This window comes from Hippocampus guttulatus, chromosome 5, assembly GCF_054856545.1.
Source record: "Hippocampus guttulatus isolate MCC_2025c chromosome 5, RoL_Hgut_1.0, whole genome shotgun sequence".
NCBI lineage: Eukaryota > Metazoa > Chordata > Actinopteri > Syngnathiformes > Syngnathidae > Hippocampus > Hippocampus guttulatus.
The window spans coordinates 15,205,479-15,225,157 of record NC_141265.1 but is presented as its reverse complement, the minus strand read 5'-3'; the positions used below and the strand labels follow the sequence as shown (position 1 = coordinate 15,225,157).

The 19,679-nt window shown below is 42.5% G+C and overlaps 1 protein-coding gene across 2 annotated transcripts in view; it reads right to left on the bottom strand.

The window, feature by feature from the left end:
• The window catches only part of efna5b (ephrin-A5b), an 88,092-nt gene extending 77,111 nt beyond the window's left edge, over positions 1–10,981 (bottom strand). For both annotated transcript variants that reach the window (XM_086112219.1, XM_086112220.1), the window contains exon 1: positions 10,212–10,981. In XM_086112219.1, the coding sequence (XP_085968345.1) occupies positions 10,212–10,336 (125 nt within the window). In that variant the 5' untranslated portion in view covers positions 10,337–10,981. The remainder of the gene's footprint in view (positions 1–10,211) is intronic.
• Between the last annotated feature and the right edge of the window lie 8,698 nt (positions 10,982–19,679).

Genomic DNA, 19,679 nt, shown 5'->3' with positions numbered 1-19,679 from the left:
TTAAGAAAGCAGGGAAGGCGGAAAAGAGAATAATGGGGGCGATTTTAGAGGAAGGTTTTGTCTTTTTTTTTTTTTATGTGGGTGTCTCAGGACAATGAGCTGATGGCTTTTTAAGCCTCTCAGTGGCTCGGGGTTAATACCCCAAGCTGCAGTCATGGGATAGGGCACAGTTCAAAGGCTGCTGCACCCTCCAGCTTGATGCTCACTGACTCACAGTGAAAAAATAAACAAGCAGGAGACAAAAAAAAGAAGAAAAAAAAAAAGAAACAGCATGTCTTTTGCAACTTGAACACATCAGTGAAGAAATAATGAAGTGCGCCTCCTGAACCAGACCAGTGTGCGCGTTTGTGTGTGTATGCGGGTATGAGTCAGTGGGTGTCTGCTTTTGTTGGTTTGTGTTCATCGGGGTGTCATATTTAGTTATGCAGAGTTGATATTCAGACTCATTCAACGCAGGGCTGAGATGAGAGGAAAGGCTGGAAATGGGATTCATCACACATTCCGGGGATCAGCCGTTTTCCCTCTCGGGATGAAGTGGGGGGGAAATTACCACACGGGAACACCATTCGGCGTACATAAACAATGAATGACAATTACACACACAACTTCAGGAAACGGAAAAAAAAACTAAAAAGGCGTTCGAGGAGGAGGGGCGGGTGGAGAATTGGGTCAAATATTTGAGAATTAATGAAAGGGAGTGAGTTTATGCTGCTTTATGAAAGCACTGCGAGTCACGTTTTAGACATTACCTGTTGGACACCTCGGCGTGTTCACACTTCATCGCCAGGAAAGCATCAAACAACCAAAATGCAACAAGAGAAAGATGACTTCAAAATATAATGTCGCAAAGCGCGGCCAGAAGACAAATCGAGAGACATTCCCGATGAGGTGCAACCTTGTTTGAATTACAACCGGATATAATTAGGCGCATTATTCATCACGATGACTGTTACAAGTCCGTTTATGACCTTCACTTGCAGACACACTTTTGAGGACAAAAAACAGTTGACTGTTATTGCGCCAGTCCGTCTCGTCAGATGATATATTTAAATATATAGTGCTTTGGCGCTAAGCCATCCATTAAGACGCTACATTACACACGCTGTGATATATGCGTTTCAGAGGCAAACGCAAGGGCACAATGCGACGCGTCACAGTGGCTACAAAGCAAGATGCAACTATCGTGACACCGCTGCCCCCCCCCACCCACCCACCACCCCCGCCGTAAACATAAGGTAAGGCATGTGTGAAGGAAACAAAGCTAGGGGTCCGAACTTTAGGGGGCTTAATCCCGTCTCTGCAGAAAATAACCTCGGGGTTACTAACCACAGAGACGACACCTCCACTGGGTAAGGAAGTCGAGTCTCCTCCCCCGAGGGACCGCCACCACCGCAAACTCCTCCAACCTCTGTCACCACGAGGGAGGCAGCCAGAGACATGCATCTTTAAATCTTGCCAAGGACAGACAAGGATGGAAGCGGAGGGAGGATGGATACGGCTGGTTGCAAATGAGGGGAAGCTGCCACCTCTCTCCCCCTGGTCTCTTCACCATTCAAGCTGGCCTCCTCACCCGCAGCTACTACAAGCGTCTCCCCCTCATGTCTGGCGTTGACTTCACTCTAGTCTTGCCGTCTATTTTTTTTTTCACTCCTCCAAAAGCTTACTACAAGTCCGGCTCTCGGTTTCCCTTCACCATTCACTTGGCTCTCCCTTCGCTCCCCTGCCTTCGCTCCCTTTTTCTGCCTCTATTTAAAGTGCATGCATTACTTTCAGCCCATGTAAAGTGGACAGGGAGAGCAGAACAATGGCTGCCTTTCAGTTGAACGGCCCAGCTTTGGTGATGGAGGTAGTGGGGGCGACATTGGCTGCTTGTAGTTTTCTCTACTCAAGCAGGCAAAGGCAGCAAGCTTATTATTGGCCAGGAAGAATTTAGTAGCTTTTCTACCAAAAAAAACAAAAAAACAATGCACCTTTATTATTCGAAAACTGCTATTACCAAAAAAAAAAAAAAAAGCCTAATTTAATACAAATTAAATGATTTAATTACAGATTGGAAAAATAGACAATTTGAGTTAAATGATTAGGTCATTAATATGCTAATCACTCATTTGAATGAGCTATGAAAGTAAAATATTTGCCTGATTATTTGGCATTCGAGGAGGCATAGATGGATTTTTGTCATTTCTGTCTTAGACGTGGTTGGCAAATGACTCTGTATGATTTCATACATTTTATTGGCAGCTTATTTTCACAAATATGGATTTGTGTGCCACAATTCTGTTGTTTTTTTTTTTCATTCCCCTGCAAGCAAAGTGCCCATGACAATATGCTCAATTTTAAAATGTTATCTTTTGGCAACTTTATAGTGCCAATGTGAGAAACGGCAAAGAATCTGTTTCACTTCTGAAAGTGCCACATAAAAGCGTGCCGTCTGACTGTTTCCCAGCCGGTCAAGACGAATAAGCACACGAATCATTTACAACCCGGCTGAAACCCATCAATTAGGTCTTTATTCACGAGCTGGAGATGTGTTCCCTTGTGGGATCTATTCTCCACACTGTGGTCCAGCTAGAAAAACATCCAGTCACTACTCCCCCACGACACCCCCCACCCCACCCCACTTCAACCCCCCTGAGTTAAATAAGGAAAATGCTGCAGAAAGGTCTGGGCGCAGCCAAACATGACCAGAATTATCTGTGGAAAATAAGTCTGGCCTTAAGGAAGGAAAAAAAAAAAAAGAAAATGTCAATCCTAGTTGCTCCCCTCACATTTTCCAGCCGGATGGTGACAGATACTAATAAATAAATAAATACAATTGGAATCCTGAAGTCGTTTGGGACTTTACGAGCGGGTGTGGTTCCTGTAAAGCCAAAGGAAGTCGGACAGTAAATGAATTTAACAAGGTCAAATCATCCAGAGCAAAAAGGGCTGGTTGAAACCGGCAGATGGATTTAAAACTGTGCACATGAAGGAAGGGGGGGGGGGGGGGGGGGTGTAGAAGAGCAGAGGTCCCAACGAGCCTCCCTCAGCAGCACCGCTCTCTGGTCAGCGGTGATAGCTCAACCAAGCGTTACTGCAGGAACAGCTGCTTGTGGGCCACCATCTTACAGAGCAGAGAAGCCCCAGCATGGATACGGCAGCGCCATTTTCCCCGTGTCATCTACAAGATTCCTGGAATAGCGTTTTGGTTCTTATCAGAACTGGCAGCAACCCTGTCAATTAAAAACAATCTGGATGCAGTTTGATTAAATTACACTCATGCCTCCAGTGCGTCCATGTCCAGCCAAGTCTGCTTTGCTCATATTGACAGACACGTTCAAATCCACTTCAGAGCAAAAACACAACACTTGAAGTGGCTTTACCCAAAGCAGCAAATTCACTTAAGAAAAGGCACCGGTAACCGCGCGGCACTTTGCACGCCATTGATGTTTTTGAGTAAGCCACTCGGCAATGCAAAACAGGCAAGAAACTTAACTAAGTGACTCGCAGCCAAAGAAAATTGTTGGGGTAAAAGATCTCTCTTTGGACATGAAGTTGCTGCATAAGCCAGTTAATTCCTAGCAATGCGTCCAAGTTCTTTACAAAAGGGTTGAATACAAGACAGATTGTTCCGCTGATAGCAGCATTTCAGCACTCCATCTGACCTTGGAGCGATTATTGTGAAAACAAAAACCGGAGCATTAAGATCTGGGTCCCAGTCAAGGGAGTAGGGAACGTGAGAGTGAAATGAGACCGCCTGCTATTAACTGCCGTCCATATTTTTCAATTTAAGATGACATCCCACTCCAGTGAAAAGGGCTCTTAAAATGGAGACATGTAGCCAGGTTCCGTATAACATACAATATAAAGTCACTCAGCAGTCACAACATTACATACACCTGCGCCAACTAATGAGGACAGATACAAGAATTCTTCCTTTCCAAACATAGCAGCCACTAAAACAGCTTTGTCAGGGCCAAAACGTCAAATTGTACTCCTTCCAGTATCCACCTGCAGCATTCAGATAAATCAACAGTCACTGAGGAATTGAAATGAATGTTGAAATAAATGTTGAATTTTTACACAAAACGCGGTGGGGAGAATGATGGAGCCGAGTGATTTTGACAGTCGGAGCGGTAGTCACTTGAACATGTTTGTCATTGTGGTTATAGTTTGCGGCGGTGTAGAAAGGGCTCGTATCCGATTACCGGTATGAATTTTATTTAGCTTCAATGAGGCCAAAATATTAGAAGCACTTGTAAATATTGTTTGCCTAGAGAGCATAAGTCAGTAATTTTAACTCACTGTCATAATATCACCAAAAATAAATAAAAGATCTGCAAAGATTGAATCGAGGCAACTGGGCTCTTCTTGTGTAATTGGTTGCGGTTTTTTTTCCTTTTTGTGTTTTCCGAAACCTTTAAAAATGACTCGGGCAAAGATGCTGTTGCGCTAACGACATTCTATAGTTTACTTAATGAAATGCCCCTCTGAAAATGTGAATACTGCTGAGCGATATTATGTAGAAAAAAGGGAGAAATTCTGTTGAAAAGTGTAAGCTGCCTTTACTTGAATAGGGTTACATATCCTGTTTCGCGCCTGACCAACAATATTTCTTCAGTGTGCAGTGTAGCGGCTGCACGAGGGTCACGGCCAAAAAGTCCTCGGCTCTCCACCGCCGCCACACGCCGAAAGAGCAGCTGCTCTGCCAAGCACACTGACTCCACATTGACTGCTGCCTGCCGGCCTCATTTTCTTGTTTGATTTAAAAAAAAAAAAAAAAAAAAAAAAATCTAATCTAAATGGAAAGTGCATTTACAGGTCTGTTGAGAAAACACAATGTGACATCTAAACCTTGACCAAACCAAGGGAAAAAAAAAAAACTTTTTCTCATTTAAATCATCCCCGCTTGCAAACATTGTTTTGTGTTTTTCTGCCTCCTCCTCCTGATCGCACTCTGTCGCCTCCACTTTTGGACCTCGCAGCTCAAGTCAGAGCTGGTGGCTGCCGGTCCCGCAGGCGAAAGAAAGACTGCAGAGCAGGGGGTCATTACTGAGAACTAATCAGTCCTCCAACAGAGGTAAAGAGCAGACGAAAGAGAGTTAAAAATAAAATAAAATAAAAAATTCCAGTAAAAGACATGATAGATCAGCATATTACCATATTGTCAAACACTCAGTCATTCGTGCAATCTAAGCTAGTCAACGTGTGTTTTTAAAAAATATATATCAGCATTACCCTCAAATAATATTGCACTAAATCATATTATTGTTCAATTTCCATGTGGCCCCTCGGGAGGCCACACAAGCAGTTACGGTGTGCGACAGGTAACAAGAAGCCCAATGGAGAGCGTTGACAGGAGTCCATTTGTTTAGGAAACCAGCCCTGCTATTTGCAAAACACAATAACGCAAGCCGAGACAAAAAATAATAATAATAAAATAAATAAAAAGGAATGTTCTTTATAACGTGCATACATACATACAGTATGTACAGTAGTGCTAAAATGGACTATAAAAGTATGTTTTTCAATTCATTAACGCTGCTAGAATATGACTACCGGTACTTTCACACGGGCTAGAGAAGAAAACAGGATATTACTGGCGCAAATTCAGTTTCCAGACATTTTCATCCTTGATATTTTTTCACACTCTGTCATGTCGCCACGTGGCGCTGGGCCAATTTTTGCGCACTCCGTTTTTCAACAATTTACACTGAATTGTTGAATGATCACATTGAACTGTTTTGAAGTGCTGCTGCTGCTGGTGTTGTTTTGTTAATTGGTTTCTTTGAATTTTCACGCAAAATGCGTCTTTACAAACTACGCTAATGCAATTTTTTTTTAAATCCTCAACACAAACAAGCAACACGCCTTTTCCTTTTGTTTGTAATGCACATTGGCTAAACCTAATTCGGAGCTATTCTCCACATATTCTGTAGTTTTTTTTTAAGCCTTGATAGGCTTAATTTCTTTATTTATTCATTACAAATATAATTTCTACACTCCAGAGAACTTAATCAATTAATTTATTCCATTGGTCAATTGCAAATTTTAATCAGAATTGGCTTTACGTGTACCTAGATGTATTTTTGAAGCTAATTGCAAAAGAGTCTTGTACCTCTTCTAACATATCTGGTTTTTGAGATATTTTCATGGTTTGTTTTGAACATAAAAAACATAGAGTAATGTAATTAGGACAGTTTGTTTTCAAGTGTGACCTAGAAAAGCTCACGCAATGCGGATGTTACAATAATTTTATAGATATGACATTTCAGAATAAAATTCCAGCGGTTGCTGAACCTATCCCTTTTTTCATAAATGTTACTACATACTGTATATCACAATATGATATATTATTGGTACATTAGTTGTAGTAGTTGTGCTCATAGTATGAAAAAAAATATGGGGTGATTCGGAATGAGCGCAAAAAAATATATATATCAAGAAAGGTTTTACTGGCATTTCTAATGAAAAACTGTCATAAAAAATTGTTGACCAGCATTATTTGTCATTTTCCATACACATTGGAAGGCAGGGAATGCCGAGGAATGTGTGTTTTTCCACGCCGATGTTTTTATTTCCAACCGAATCTTTAATGACAACAAAAAATGACCAAAAAAAAGGTTTAAAAAAATGACTTAGGTGGGTAGAACAAACAATGCACTGCGTTTTGCCTCACTTGCTTCGAAAAATATCATCATCAAGCAATCCCGACAAAATTCGTAACGGCCAATGAATCGATTCTTCAATCGATCTAAAAAAAACCCACACATTTTCTCTTGTTGATCTGTAATTTTAAAATGGTTTATCAAATTCAGATTTTAGGACAGATTTTTTTTTTTTCTAAATCGAAAAAAAAACTCAGAGGAGAGTCACGATTCTCGCACATTAACGCCACCTTGTGCTTGGTCCATCTTCCCCGCACTCAATGAGTTGAAATATGGCACTGACAACATTACGGAGATGCTCAAAATAAAACCTGTGTTCTAAGTAAAACAATTCTTGGAGCAACAACAGTTTCCCTCCATTTGGTTAGTGTAAGGAGTGAACAATAATGTACAGATTGAAACTCAAAAATCACTTTGCACGGTCAAAACCGCACCGGCTGTCATAAATAACACCTTCAAACTTTCTGCGCTCCCGTCCTGTGACCTCCCCGAGTCATCCTGACCTCTTGAGAGTCCGCCATCGCATGCAGAGGGACTCCCGAAATATCTAAGCGTATTCATACATGAGCAAGCGCCCGGACAAGGAGATAGAGAGGCGACAAGGGAGGAAGGCTTAGTGCGAACATGTCGCAGAAGAAAGGGCACTCGTCTGTCCTCTCATTCGAATAAATACTCACAAGCAAAGGCAGCCGGCTGAATGGCAAAGGACAAACGCCGCCCGAGAGAAACGTCTCTTTATTTAGAAGACGTTTCGAGCTGAATGAACCCTGCGAGGACACCTATTAAGACTTCTCCAAACACTCCTCGACTGGCCAGAACGCAAAATGAAGGCGGAAGACAGATGGAAACGTGGCTCTCATGACAAAGTGAGGTTTTGTAAAGTTGACTTCAAGTTCTTGGACTTAGAGTGGAATTGGTAGACAAAGATGGATTGAAGCCAAGCAAACAGCCAGGAAATCCCCTCAGCCTCCGATTGCCAAACGCTTGCACTGATGGAAAAGTATGTTGAAGAAATTCAAACCTGCGTAACCTTTTTTTTCTTCTTAAAAGCTGAAAGCTCCCAAATTACTGAACCAACTGCCCGCCCACATTACACGTACACTCACTGGAGCAGTTTGAAAATCAGTTCTTAAAAAATTAATTAATGAAAAATTAAATTTAATGAATTGACATATTTTAAAGCAATACTTTAATTTGGAGGTGATTGTGATCGCACTGGAAACATAAATATGTTTAAATTGTGTGGCTTTCTGCCCGGTAATGAAGTTGGAGCGTAATATGACATATAAGGACGTGGTACGTCCAACTTGGGCATCATAAATCAGAAACCAAAGAGATTTTTAGACAAACCAAACACATTTGGGGTGATTAATTCCCTCAAGCTAGTCATTTTCCAGCCGGGAGAATCTGCGGTTTTGGCGAGTGGAAAAACGAATGGCGGCTAAACGGTTCCTTCTCCAAGAGTTAGCCTGAAATGATGCCAGCTTGACACTTTTCAAGTCACCTGCTGCATCATTTAGGACGCCTTGCTTCATTACAATGGAGCGCACTGGACTCCCAGAGAGATGGGATCACTTTTCCGTGTGCAGAGCTGACACCGAAATTGATCGGAATGGCCTCAAGAACAAAAAAGCGGGAGCAGCTTTCACCAATTAGGGCACAAAAGGATGAGTTTGATGTTTGTCAGTTGGCCTCATCAACAGGACAAGTTTGGTTTAGGACAGTTAACATGACCTGGAGGGACGAGAGTCAAACAAATGAAGCGAATTTGCATATGAACCGACCCCCGATTGGAATTAGCAACCTTACAAGATCTTAAAAATGAACACACACACACACACCAAAAAAAAAAAAAGTTTCCTTCCTCAAGGCAAAACACGGACTTTAGAGGACCAACAAGGCTCAAAGCTCAGCTTTACTTCACACTGTACGCATCAGAAAGAAGCCAAACACGAACCCAGCTCGGTCCAAACTTCTCATATTCCCCTCCTCTCGATGTTAGCGACTTTTACTTCAATTTGGTACTATGAGCTGAAAGTGGGAAAACCTGTCCGCACATCTGGAAAAAATCAAGTTAACAGAGCGTCCAGTCGAGTCAAAACTTTCTCGCTGAAGAAAAAGGGAGAAAACAAAATACAGTCCAATGAATGGATGTCCATCAACGGCAGGAATCCAGGTCAAAATTACGGCGAGAGGAAAATAAAGTCAATAACGGCAGGTCGACTCAGCGACCGAAACCCGTCGTCAAGCGCAAAGATATCAACGACAAGATCTACACACGCCGTTGGACTTCGTAAACGCGACCACTAAACTGCTCCAACAAATGACCCTCGTCTTTACAAGCTTCAAATGCAAATCCAGGAAAACTTTTAGGAAATGGCCCAAAATGTGAATTATAAAGAATAGGGGGTTTTATTTTATTTTTCTTACTCAACAAATATTCATTTCCATTCACCCAGCTGGGTGAAAACAAATCTACTGGAAGTGTTTCGAATTAACAAGCCTGAGACAAAGCTGCTCAGTCGGACCCGAGAAAGGGAAACGCCTGACTAAGAAGTGCAACATGGCTGGCTCAATAGAAAAGTAGGCAAGGTCTCTCAAACTTCTAAATTCTTAACTTGCGCCTCACTCCGTGCCATGGATCGGCTGCAAGTCTTACACATTCAGGCTTGAGAAAAATCTGGCTGCCGTTTTTAGAATGTAGTTTTGAGCCATTGTTAAATTTCGGGCGTGCATTAATTCCTTACCGGAGTGTCAAAAGAAGGCCAAAATGCTGAATGTAGTTTGGTGTGGAAAGGTTTACACAGTAAAAGTTAAGACAAAAGTTATACAAGTTTGCGGTTTCATGTTAGTATTGGAAGGATCAGGTTTGTGGTTTTGCACCGGGAACCTTTATGCAATTTAGTAGCTTAAAGTACGCAAAAAAAAAAAAAAAAGCCCAGCAAAATCATAAAAACTGTATAGCTTTTCTTTCTTGAAAAAGGTTCTCCACGTTTGTGTAAATTGCATTTCAAGGAGAATAGTAAGAAAGGTGCTGAATATGATTTCAGTTTTTTTTAATTAAATTTAACTCACCACTGATATGGGGAAAGCAACAACTGCCATAAAAAAAACACAATGGAGTAGAAAATCACTTACTCATTATTTCATACAGTGCGTTACGGCAGAAATTACAATCTAATTATATTGCATTTCTGCTATAAAAAGATTTTATTTTACTTTGCAGAGATCCTGCTCAGTTTTGTCTCAAATTAAAGTGAGCCAGCGGGTACAACGAGACTCCCCCCCCCCCCCCCCCCCATACGATTTGGATAAGTTCGATGTAGTGTCGTGTTAATGGGATCAGGACAGAGATAGAGACGCCCTGTATCCGTCTGTCGCAGCTCCTTTTGCTCGCATGGTTTGAACGGAAAATGGCCAAGATTTTGCATATTCGGATTGTCTACGCCACAACCGGCGGTGGCCATAACTGCGGAGAGATACACACCCGAAGCCGCCCTGCTCGCCCCACCGGTCAGCAAGCCGGAGCGGGGCCCGCCCTGGGAAGACGGCGAGGTGACTTACTTGGCGTTAGTCCGGTTCCAGAAGACGGCGTAGCGGTCTGCCACCACTTTGGAACTGGGCTCCTGGCTAAAAACACACATCCACAGCACCAGGCAGACGGCGAGGATCATTTCCACTTGCAGCATCACTACGGCAAAAGTTGGCCACGTATTCCTCGTCGTTGGTGTGGCGGCAGGTGAGGGTGTCTCATTCACGGGCGCTCGGTTCGGACCGGTCCAATGCGGCGCGTGTCCCTCGGAGCTGGGGATATATGTCCCCCCTCCGCCCTTTCTCGTGTTGGATCTTTAGGGGGTGCGACAACAAGGTGAATGACGAGGAGCGCACCCTAGGGTGCTTGGGGACAACTCTGTCACACACACACACCAAAAAAAATGATCGCGGGAGAGAGATGGCCACGTCAGAAATCCAGGTAGTCCACACAACTTTTGTCACTTCGCGTAAGGGAAGGGAGGGGAGGCTTGGAGACCAGATCAATCAATCCAAATGAGAAGTAAGCGAAGGGAGGGGGAGACCGCGGTACCTCCTCTGGTCTGTCTCGGTGTCCGGCTTGATGAGCTTTAGTCAAAGGGAGACACTTGTTTAGGTGCGCATCCAGCCGCGTCCTCTTCATAAATGAGCCATTTTACGAAAACCAAACCAAATGCGGTGAATCCCACGCGCGCGACTTGCGTAGCTCTTCTTCGTGTCTGTATCCGTGAGTGTGGGTGTCGAGATTCGGTTGTGTGTGTGTGTCCGAGAGCCTCGGGAGAGTGCGCGCTCCGTCCAGCAGCTCAAGACGCCGACTGAGCGAGTGGCTTTGCTTTACTGCGCTGCCATTGGCTCTCGGTCCTTGGCCCCGCCCATTAATCCCACCCCACCTCCCCACCCTTCCCCTCTTCTCTCCACGCCGCCTCCTCAAATCCCACTGTAAATTCAATTACACGGAGGTACAGTCAAACGTTATTTAAATTGAGATTGCACTAAAAAATGCTTCTAATCCTCAGTATGGAAATATCAATAAAATCATTTGAGAATTAAATACAATTAGAATTTTAAAAATCTATAATACAATATCAGACATGTCCAGCTCCGGGCCTGGAGGGCCACTGTCCTGTCTGTTTTTCATCTCTGGTTGCAACACACCTGATTCAGATGATCAGCCAGCTCTGAAGCAGCATTAGAATGATCCTGACAATTTGAATCAGGTGTGTTGCTCCTGGGAGAGCTGGAAAACAGGCAGGACAGTGGCTCTTGAGGACCGACTTTGGACACCCATGCAATACATCAACCAAAATTGAGTGTTTACAAAAAAATGCTATTGAATTGGATTTCATTCAATTGTGATTATCTAACAGTGTTATTTTGGGCAAGTTTAGTGCAGTGATTCCTAACCAGGGTGCCTGGCACTCTCTTGTGTGCAAAGACGGGTCATTAAGGGTACCGTGGGAAAGTATCCGCTTTCGTTACATTTTTCAGAAAATTATTATTTATTCATTACAAATATATATTGTTCATCTGCCAGCCACATATAATGACAGGCAGAACAATTAAATGTCCTTGCAGTAGGTGGCAGACGGTACAATAAACCTGCATACCCACCTGTTGCCATTCAGAATAAGCCACAGCTCATTCCAAGTTTAGCAGTTTTGTGTCAAATTTCACAGGATTATAGATTTCACACTGAGTAAGACATTGCGGGACTAAATTGAGACGAGATCATCATTCTGTCAGATTTTTTATTTTTATTTTTGCTGCTTTTGTGTGATTTTTTTTAATGTATAATGTTAAGTGTCTTGGCTCAGTAAAGGTCAGGAAACAGTGATCGAGTGCAATGATTTCCATTAATCATTCATATCAGATTCTGACATAATGATAATATTTGGCGAAAATACTGTACAGTACCACAGTATTGCTGAATACATGTGTTTTTTATGCATGGGATAACATTTTCTCCATTGAAGATAATTCATTTTATTTTTCAACAACACCAATATAAATGTAGTCCAACAGTAAAATTACTTATAAAGTATTTCTCCGAAAACGAGTAGCTACTTCTCTGCTCTTCACGTTTTAGCGTTATATAGTGTTAAATTAACATCTGCCTGACCATGTAAATCAAAACTGCAGAATTTTTGATCCAGCTCTTTATATTGGATCCGTTGTGACTATGAATGTATTCTGTCTCATCTAGGATTTCGCTTGCCATGCACTCCCGATTTAAATTCATGCAAAAAAATTCAAAAGCACAAACTATGAATAGGTCACATGTAATTAATCTGGATTATTTTAATGGCAATACTAAAGCATTTAATGTTCTCCATCACTGCTCGTTAAAATAACAATAAATAGTCATACTGTAAATAATGTGATTGTAATTCGGCAATGTGAACGTGTGTGTTTGTATGTGTGGTTGGCGAAGGTTAGGGGGACCAGGCACCGCTCCAGCACTGAGACGCCCCGCAGTGGCGACCAGCTGGGATCGCTGACTCAGCCGGGACCAAATCCAAGTTTGAGTCTGCATCTGTCATCGACTTAAATCAAGACCAGCACTCCCTTGCGGAATTTCTGAAACTTTAGGAAACGAGCTACAGCCCTCAATCCCAAACAAGGAATACCAGTCACATGAATTCATACTGTATGGATTTGTGAATTTACTTCATGTGCAGGAAGTCTACATGTAAAATGTATTTTCCCCCCCAAATGGAGGAATGTAGTTTATTTATTTATTGCTTATTGTTTTGTAGCTATGGGTTCCAAACAAGGTCCACTGGCATATTTCCACCTATAGTACCGATAAATTTTAGTTTTTGATACACGTAAATCTTGGAACTAAAAGATACCAATCGGGAACCCTAGATGAACGTGGGTCTAGTTTTGGACCTGGAAAAATATCCCAGATGATATTTTGACTATAGTTCCCACAGCCCAAACACACAATAGTCCTCCAAAATTCCCTACATCTGGGATACGTTCCTGTGGTGGAAAATTGCTATAGACCGTCTAAAGCCATGTATACACAATGACAATCGGGCCAAATTTGGGGATTTTTCTACCTTCTGATCAAAATTTGGCCAAGGCTCAGCTGTCCCATATAACTAAGGGATCATCCTGAGCGATTATCTTTTTGTGGTGTGGGATAAATTAAGAAGGATCGTTTTTCCCTCCCTGATCTGTTCAAAAAAAGGTTGAATCAAACAAACTGGACTTTTCTCCTTTGTTGAAGGTGTTTCACCTTCAATCCCAAAGGCCTGTTCAGTTCTAAATTTTTAAGGCTGTGTGCCTGAGGACAAAGATGTCCAAATTCAGAATATGGAGGACAGCTAGTTGTGGTAGTAGGTCCTCTGTAAAACAGAGAAAGAGTTTGAGGCTTCACCTATCATCTGCCTATATCACAAGGTCCTGACATCCCTCCCCCCAAAGATGATCTGATTTCATGAAAAGATTGGCCTTAACAAGCTGTTTTGCCACCAGGCGAGTGAATAACCGGTTGGTGCGCAGGACAGTCATTTACCAACCACGCCCGGCAACAACAAAACCCCTTTGTGACCACCCGCAAATAACACACCCACCAGAGGCATAAATAAGGAAACACCTAAAAATGTAGAACTGAAGAAGCCTTTTGGATTGAAAGTGAAACATCTTCAACAAACTGGAAAAGTCCAGTTGACTCAAATCGACCTTTGCAGACAAGGAATTTACCAGATAAGTACTTAACAGATAAGCTAACAGTTACCCAAGGTTCAGCTACAGTATTTCTTCTTCTGCTGCTGCGACTACTACTATTACAAAGTACCACCACTACCACTACTATGCTTTCATCTTTCTATTTTCCGGCACTCTGAATGCCCTGTGAGTGAGTGGAGGGGGTTGCAAATGTTGCTGGAGGTAATGACATGGTGGTGGCATTTTGTGATGACGTCTCAAGTACACCACAAACGATAAAAGCACTCAGAGGTCATGGTGATATTTTTCGCCTCATCATGTGTGGTCTTCCCCTATTTTAAAAAAATGGTTAAAATGATAAAAAAATGTATATGTGTATACCCCGCTTTAAGAGATTTGGGGGATCAGGACTTCTTTATGGATATTTTTATCCTCACGTGAAGAAGAAAGAAGTTCCACACTTACTGTGTGTGTTCGCACAACAGGTGCCGGCCGTCTTCAAAGCTGGACAGGGAGAATGGATGGGGCCAGAGGTGGGCTAATATTTTAAGATAATCCCCTTGACCTCTCCTTTCGGGTCTGTGTAAAATCTGGGGGTATTCTCTTGCTGCGTCCAACAATAACACACACTCGGACACACGCATACACATGAGCGCACGCAGTGCACGGACTTCAATCAACTCTCTTGGTTCTCCCCACGATTTCTTCAAGCATTTTTGGCAGCGGGCGTGCACACGCGCGCACACAAATACGCGCGCACTCACACACACACACACACAGGACACTATCAACAAGCAAGGGGAGGAGGGGTGGAGAGGTCGTCCTGGAGGTCAGTGAACATGGCTGTTTTCACACCCACTTTACAGCTATGACTACATTCCTCTCCTGCTGTGTTCACTCACACATGCACTCACACACACACACACACACACACACACACACACACGCACACATGCACACACACACACGCACACATGCACACACACACACACATTGATAACAAGCATATTTGACTGACTAGAGGGCACCACATACACCCCATGCTGCTTTCATTTTCTCTGGCACAGACGGAGCTTTTCTCCTCCCCCTGGCCCTCCTTAACCTGCTGTCACGGTCATAGTGGGTTGAACTGATGACTTCAACAACGACAGTGGGGAATATTAACATGGAGTATTGGTGATAAAGCAAAGTACTTTTTCCCCTCTTGAATACTTGCAAGACACACCCAATAAGCTCTCATACAACAGCTGGACAAATGTGTCTCTCTTTCGATAATATTCTCAATTTTGATAATAGAGTGGTATTAATTCATCCGTGTTTATTGTTACGTTGTCGTTCATTATGAGATTTATTTAGTTACATTTAATTCAGAGGGGGGACTATTAGGAGCAGCTCTCAGTATGATGCGGTGGAGTTAAGAACCACTGCAAAATCTAACCACAGTAATAAAAGCATCGAAATGAATACACCACTCAAAAAATAAAGGGAACACATCGTCGTCACAGCATCACTCCAAGTCGTTCCCACTTCCGGGATATCAACCTGTCCCTTTAGGAAGCAATTACAGTTGTGAATCAATTTCATCTGCTGCTGTGCAAATGGACAGACGCCGGGTGGGAAAGAGAGGCAATAAGCAGTTCAACCACTATTAAGGAATCATTTTGTAGGTGGATTTTGCATTTTTTCCCCCATAGCCGCTAGTAGTTACATGAGAGGTAAGTGAGCATTTTTAAATTTTTATTTCAAAAGTACTTCTCACAGGAAAAACTTTTGATTTACAAGGTTAAAATAACTAGCCAAAACAGCGCCACAAACATTATTCAGTTAATACGAGAAAATAACATATCAAAGCAATTCATAATCACTCAGGAATTAAGTTTACTGCTAAAGAAATACCTTTCGAAATGCCTTTTCAAAATGGCTACAAAAAGACCTAGCCTACATAAGTTTTTCATGTATAGTGCAGCTCCAAGATAATTATTTATCGCTGCGCGCTGGTGACCATGTATCACACATCGGGAGCGTGCACAGACATCGTGGGGAATACTTGAAGGCCCGTGGAGGCCGTATGCACAGCTGAGCTACATTTTGGTCTCATTCAGATGAGACGCTCATCACACCGCCTCCCCGGAGTGGTGGGTCACTGCTGAATATGGCTGTCATTACAATGATGACTAGTAGCAGACTTTTGGCATTGCAGTGAATCAAGAGCAAGGGGTGAAAGCAAAGCTCATAAATATTGCATTGTCGTTTCACTCGTGGAGGAAGCGTTTCACTGCCAAGGTGTTGATTAACACATTTCAATCTGTGCGGTGAATTTGTGCAACATTCGAGCATGTGACGGCTAGCAGAAGCTAACACTGATCCCACGATTAGCTAACACTCATCTGTGCGAAGACTGAAGCTCTGCTTTCCATCTGAAATTACCCTCAGTGTTTTATTGCTTGGATTTGGCCATCAATTCTGGTTATGTTATTTTTGATACAAGATAAGTCACTTCATCAAGAGTTTTATTTTGACATATAGGAGTAATTCGGGGCAAACTGACAAATGTCTGGCCTTGAGCCCGGATTTCTTCCTTCGTCTCGCAGTCAGTCTCACACATTCAGAGTCTTAGGAGGCCCAGAATGAGGGCCGGTTCGCACCTTTTGTTTAAAGGCCGCTATTCTTTTGCCAACAGGACAATTCAGGCCTGTATAACAACACAGGCTCATTAAAAAGATGTGAGAATGTGGCTCGGTTTGTCTGGTGTCAACATGGCAGCTCAGGCAAGCCAGCAGATGATTAAGGACATAAAAAGAGGATGAGGGGGTGGAATTACGGATGGATGACAAATCAAAGGAGAAATAGGATATGAGAGTGTAGAAATGGAACAAATACCGACGCTTCCACGCAAACAGAAAGGTTGCTGAATGGTCACTCACCATTTGCGGGCAATATGTTCATCTGCTTTCACACACAAGGCTCAAAAGCAGATTCAGGAGGAATGCATCGCATCCTTATGCTTCTCTTTCTCTGGCACATATCAACAGGTTGCGTTTCTCCATACTTTATCGTTGGGTGTCAGTTACTCAGGCTCTTTCCACTTGACGTGGAACATATTTGGTTGCCACAATGAAGGTTGTCTTCATCTTCAAGTGGCATTCTTTCTCTGCCTCTATGACACTCGTTTGGATATTTCCGAGCCACAACATTAGGTACGGCTGTCAAATAAAGCAAATGCAAACATACATAAAATATTGTACAGCGCACACAACCATGCAGGTGTATCCAATGAAGCATCCAGTGTTCATTACAGGGATACATACAATACTAGCAGTGGGATACTGTACTTCAAGTAATGTAATAAAAATCAGTGTATTGATACAGTGGAATACGGTAGCTTTAGGATTTATCCGTTTACAGCTCACATAATAAATGTCATTGTTTGCTGAAGCAGTGGAATTGTTGTGCATGTATTGTGTCTTGTAAGCCTATTTATACAATTACACGCTTCAGACCGTTAGCACAGATAAGGCTGGTAGCCTGCGTAAAAATGGGAAAATGGGATCCAGTGTCTTTAGGTCACAGATGTGACGATGTCATGCTCACTCTATTGGAAAATAATCAGTGTTCTTCTTGTGCACGGTGAAGAGATGATGATTATTTGACAATCCGCTAAGTATCATGTCCCACATTAAAAATCACCCGTACATCATTCAAGATCAAAGCAGTTGGACGCAAAGCATACTTAACCTAAGCATCCGTATCCCATTCTTCAAGTTGACACAAACACTTCGCATTACGTCAGAGCTCATGGGGAATATTCGCTGGCTCGCCTTGCTCCACTGCTTTGCTTTTCCCTTTTATGGTCCTCCCTGTTCAGGATGCATATAAGATTAAATATTTTATTGTCACACTCAATGCACTTAGAGCGTCAGCAAACTAAATCACAGGAGGATGGCATGTCATAGAGGAGACACCTTGGGTTGACTAAGTCGTGGCGAGCTGGCACAAATCGATGAGCAGGACTAATCTGGACGGATCTGATGGGCCGGGCCCTGCCCTGAATCCGGATGATGGACACTGGATGGGTAGCGATGTGGCCATTAGAACAGCATCGGTGCGTCACACAGTATGGACAAGGTCCTCCTTGTCGATGAGGAATAAAATCTTCAATATGGCCAGCTGAGGTCGTTACATTCCGAGAATCGAGATGGCTGGTTTGTGTTTGAGCTAGAAAGCCATTTGTGTGTACATTTGATTTTGGCAGACTCCACTTGGGAGTGCCAGAAGCCATCAGAAGGGCAGGACAAGAGAAGACTTAATAATCATGTGTTTTTAAACTTGTCCTTTTTTCCATTCTCGTAATGTTAATTACCCTCTGAATGAATAGGCTGTATAAATAAATAAATCTGTCTGCCTTAGTCCATGGGCTCTGACTTAAAACACTTCTTGACAAATGATTACAATTCAAATAAATTTGAGGCCCTGCATAAATCAGCCATCATTCAATGAAAGGTCATTGCAGGTGTGAAGGGACCCAAAAAAATCTTGTACCATACACATCCCTGTACTGTAATTCCAGTCATACAACACAATGTTGCTCATCTTATATCAAAAGGTCGAAACAGAACAGCCCCAATCCCCTCATTGAAAGATTGCTGCAAGGTGGAATGTTGTTTTAAAGATTTGGACATTCCATGGGCTGATAAAGAATTAATGACATTTCTTATTCTTGAACTGAATCGGATCACTCAACATTGGTGTGAAAAAAGCTGTTTTCAATGACTTACACCTAGTTTGTCAGAAATCTTACAGTAATGGTGTTTGGTTTTCTCTCTCATTGGTTCCACTGTGAAATCAGTCAGCAGCACACATACGCACACCCACAGGCAGAAACACACACACACACACACACACACACACACACACACACACACACGCATCCACACACTCACATACACTATAACCTGACCCAATTGTCTAAATATTTATTTGGCCTGAAACTAAAGTGTTTTGCTTTCCAACTTTGATCCACAATGTGGTGATATTCCATCATACGCCATACATGCTTTGACATTTGAAGCAGATTCCCATTGCCCACAAGCTACCAAAATTCAGCCGACACCCACATATTTTCAGTTCGGCACCCACAGATTCGCATATTTGCAGATTTTTTTCCAATTTTGAACCCTTAACCTTTTCAATATTTTGTAATATTTTAACATGGTGATTCCCCCTTTAAAAACGCGTATTGAAGCTTTGTCAGTGTTTTTTTTTGTTTTTGTTTTTTTAAAGAATTTAGCGTGTTGAAAACAAAGATCCCTTCTCCCCCATCATCATGTAGTTCAATGGGCAGAAAGAATACATGGATTTTCGCTCTTAGCGGGTCGGCCCATTCCCTATCCTTGGTGACTACTGGGGGTCCACTGTAATGTATACCAGGCCAGTAGTTGGCAATGTAACGCTGAGCACAGTATCACGGGGTAAGAACATTGAATTTTAAAAGCAGTCACCGAAGCAGACTTTCAGAACACAACCAAAGTCACATTTCCATCACTATGACTGCAGGGTAACAAAAAATTTACGTGCATGAGTGTTTCATTTACTGGCATGCCATGTCATGTTCCTGGGTAACTTAAACATTTGAAATGAATTCCACATGAAAAACTTAAAGTTGATGTAGGCCAGGGGTGGCCAAGTCCGGTCCTTGAGAGCCCCCATCCAGCCTGTTTTAGATGCCTTCCTCCTCCAGCACACCAGATTGAAATGATCAGATCATTTGCAAGCTTTGCAGAACTGATAATGATCCATCCATCCATCTATTTTCCAATTCGCTTTATC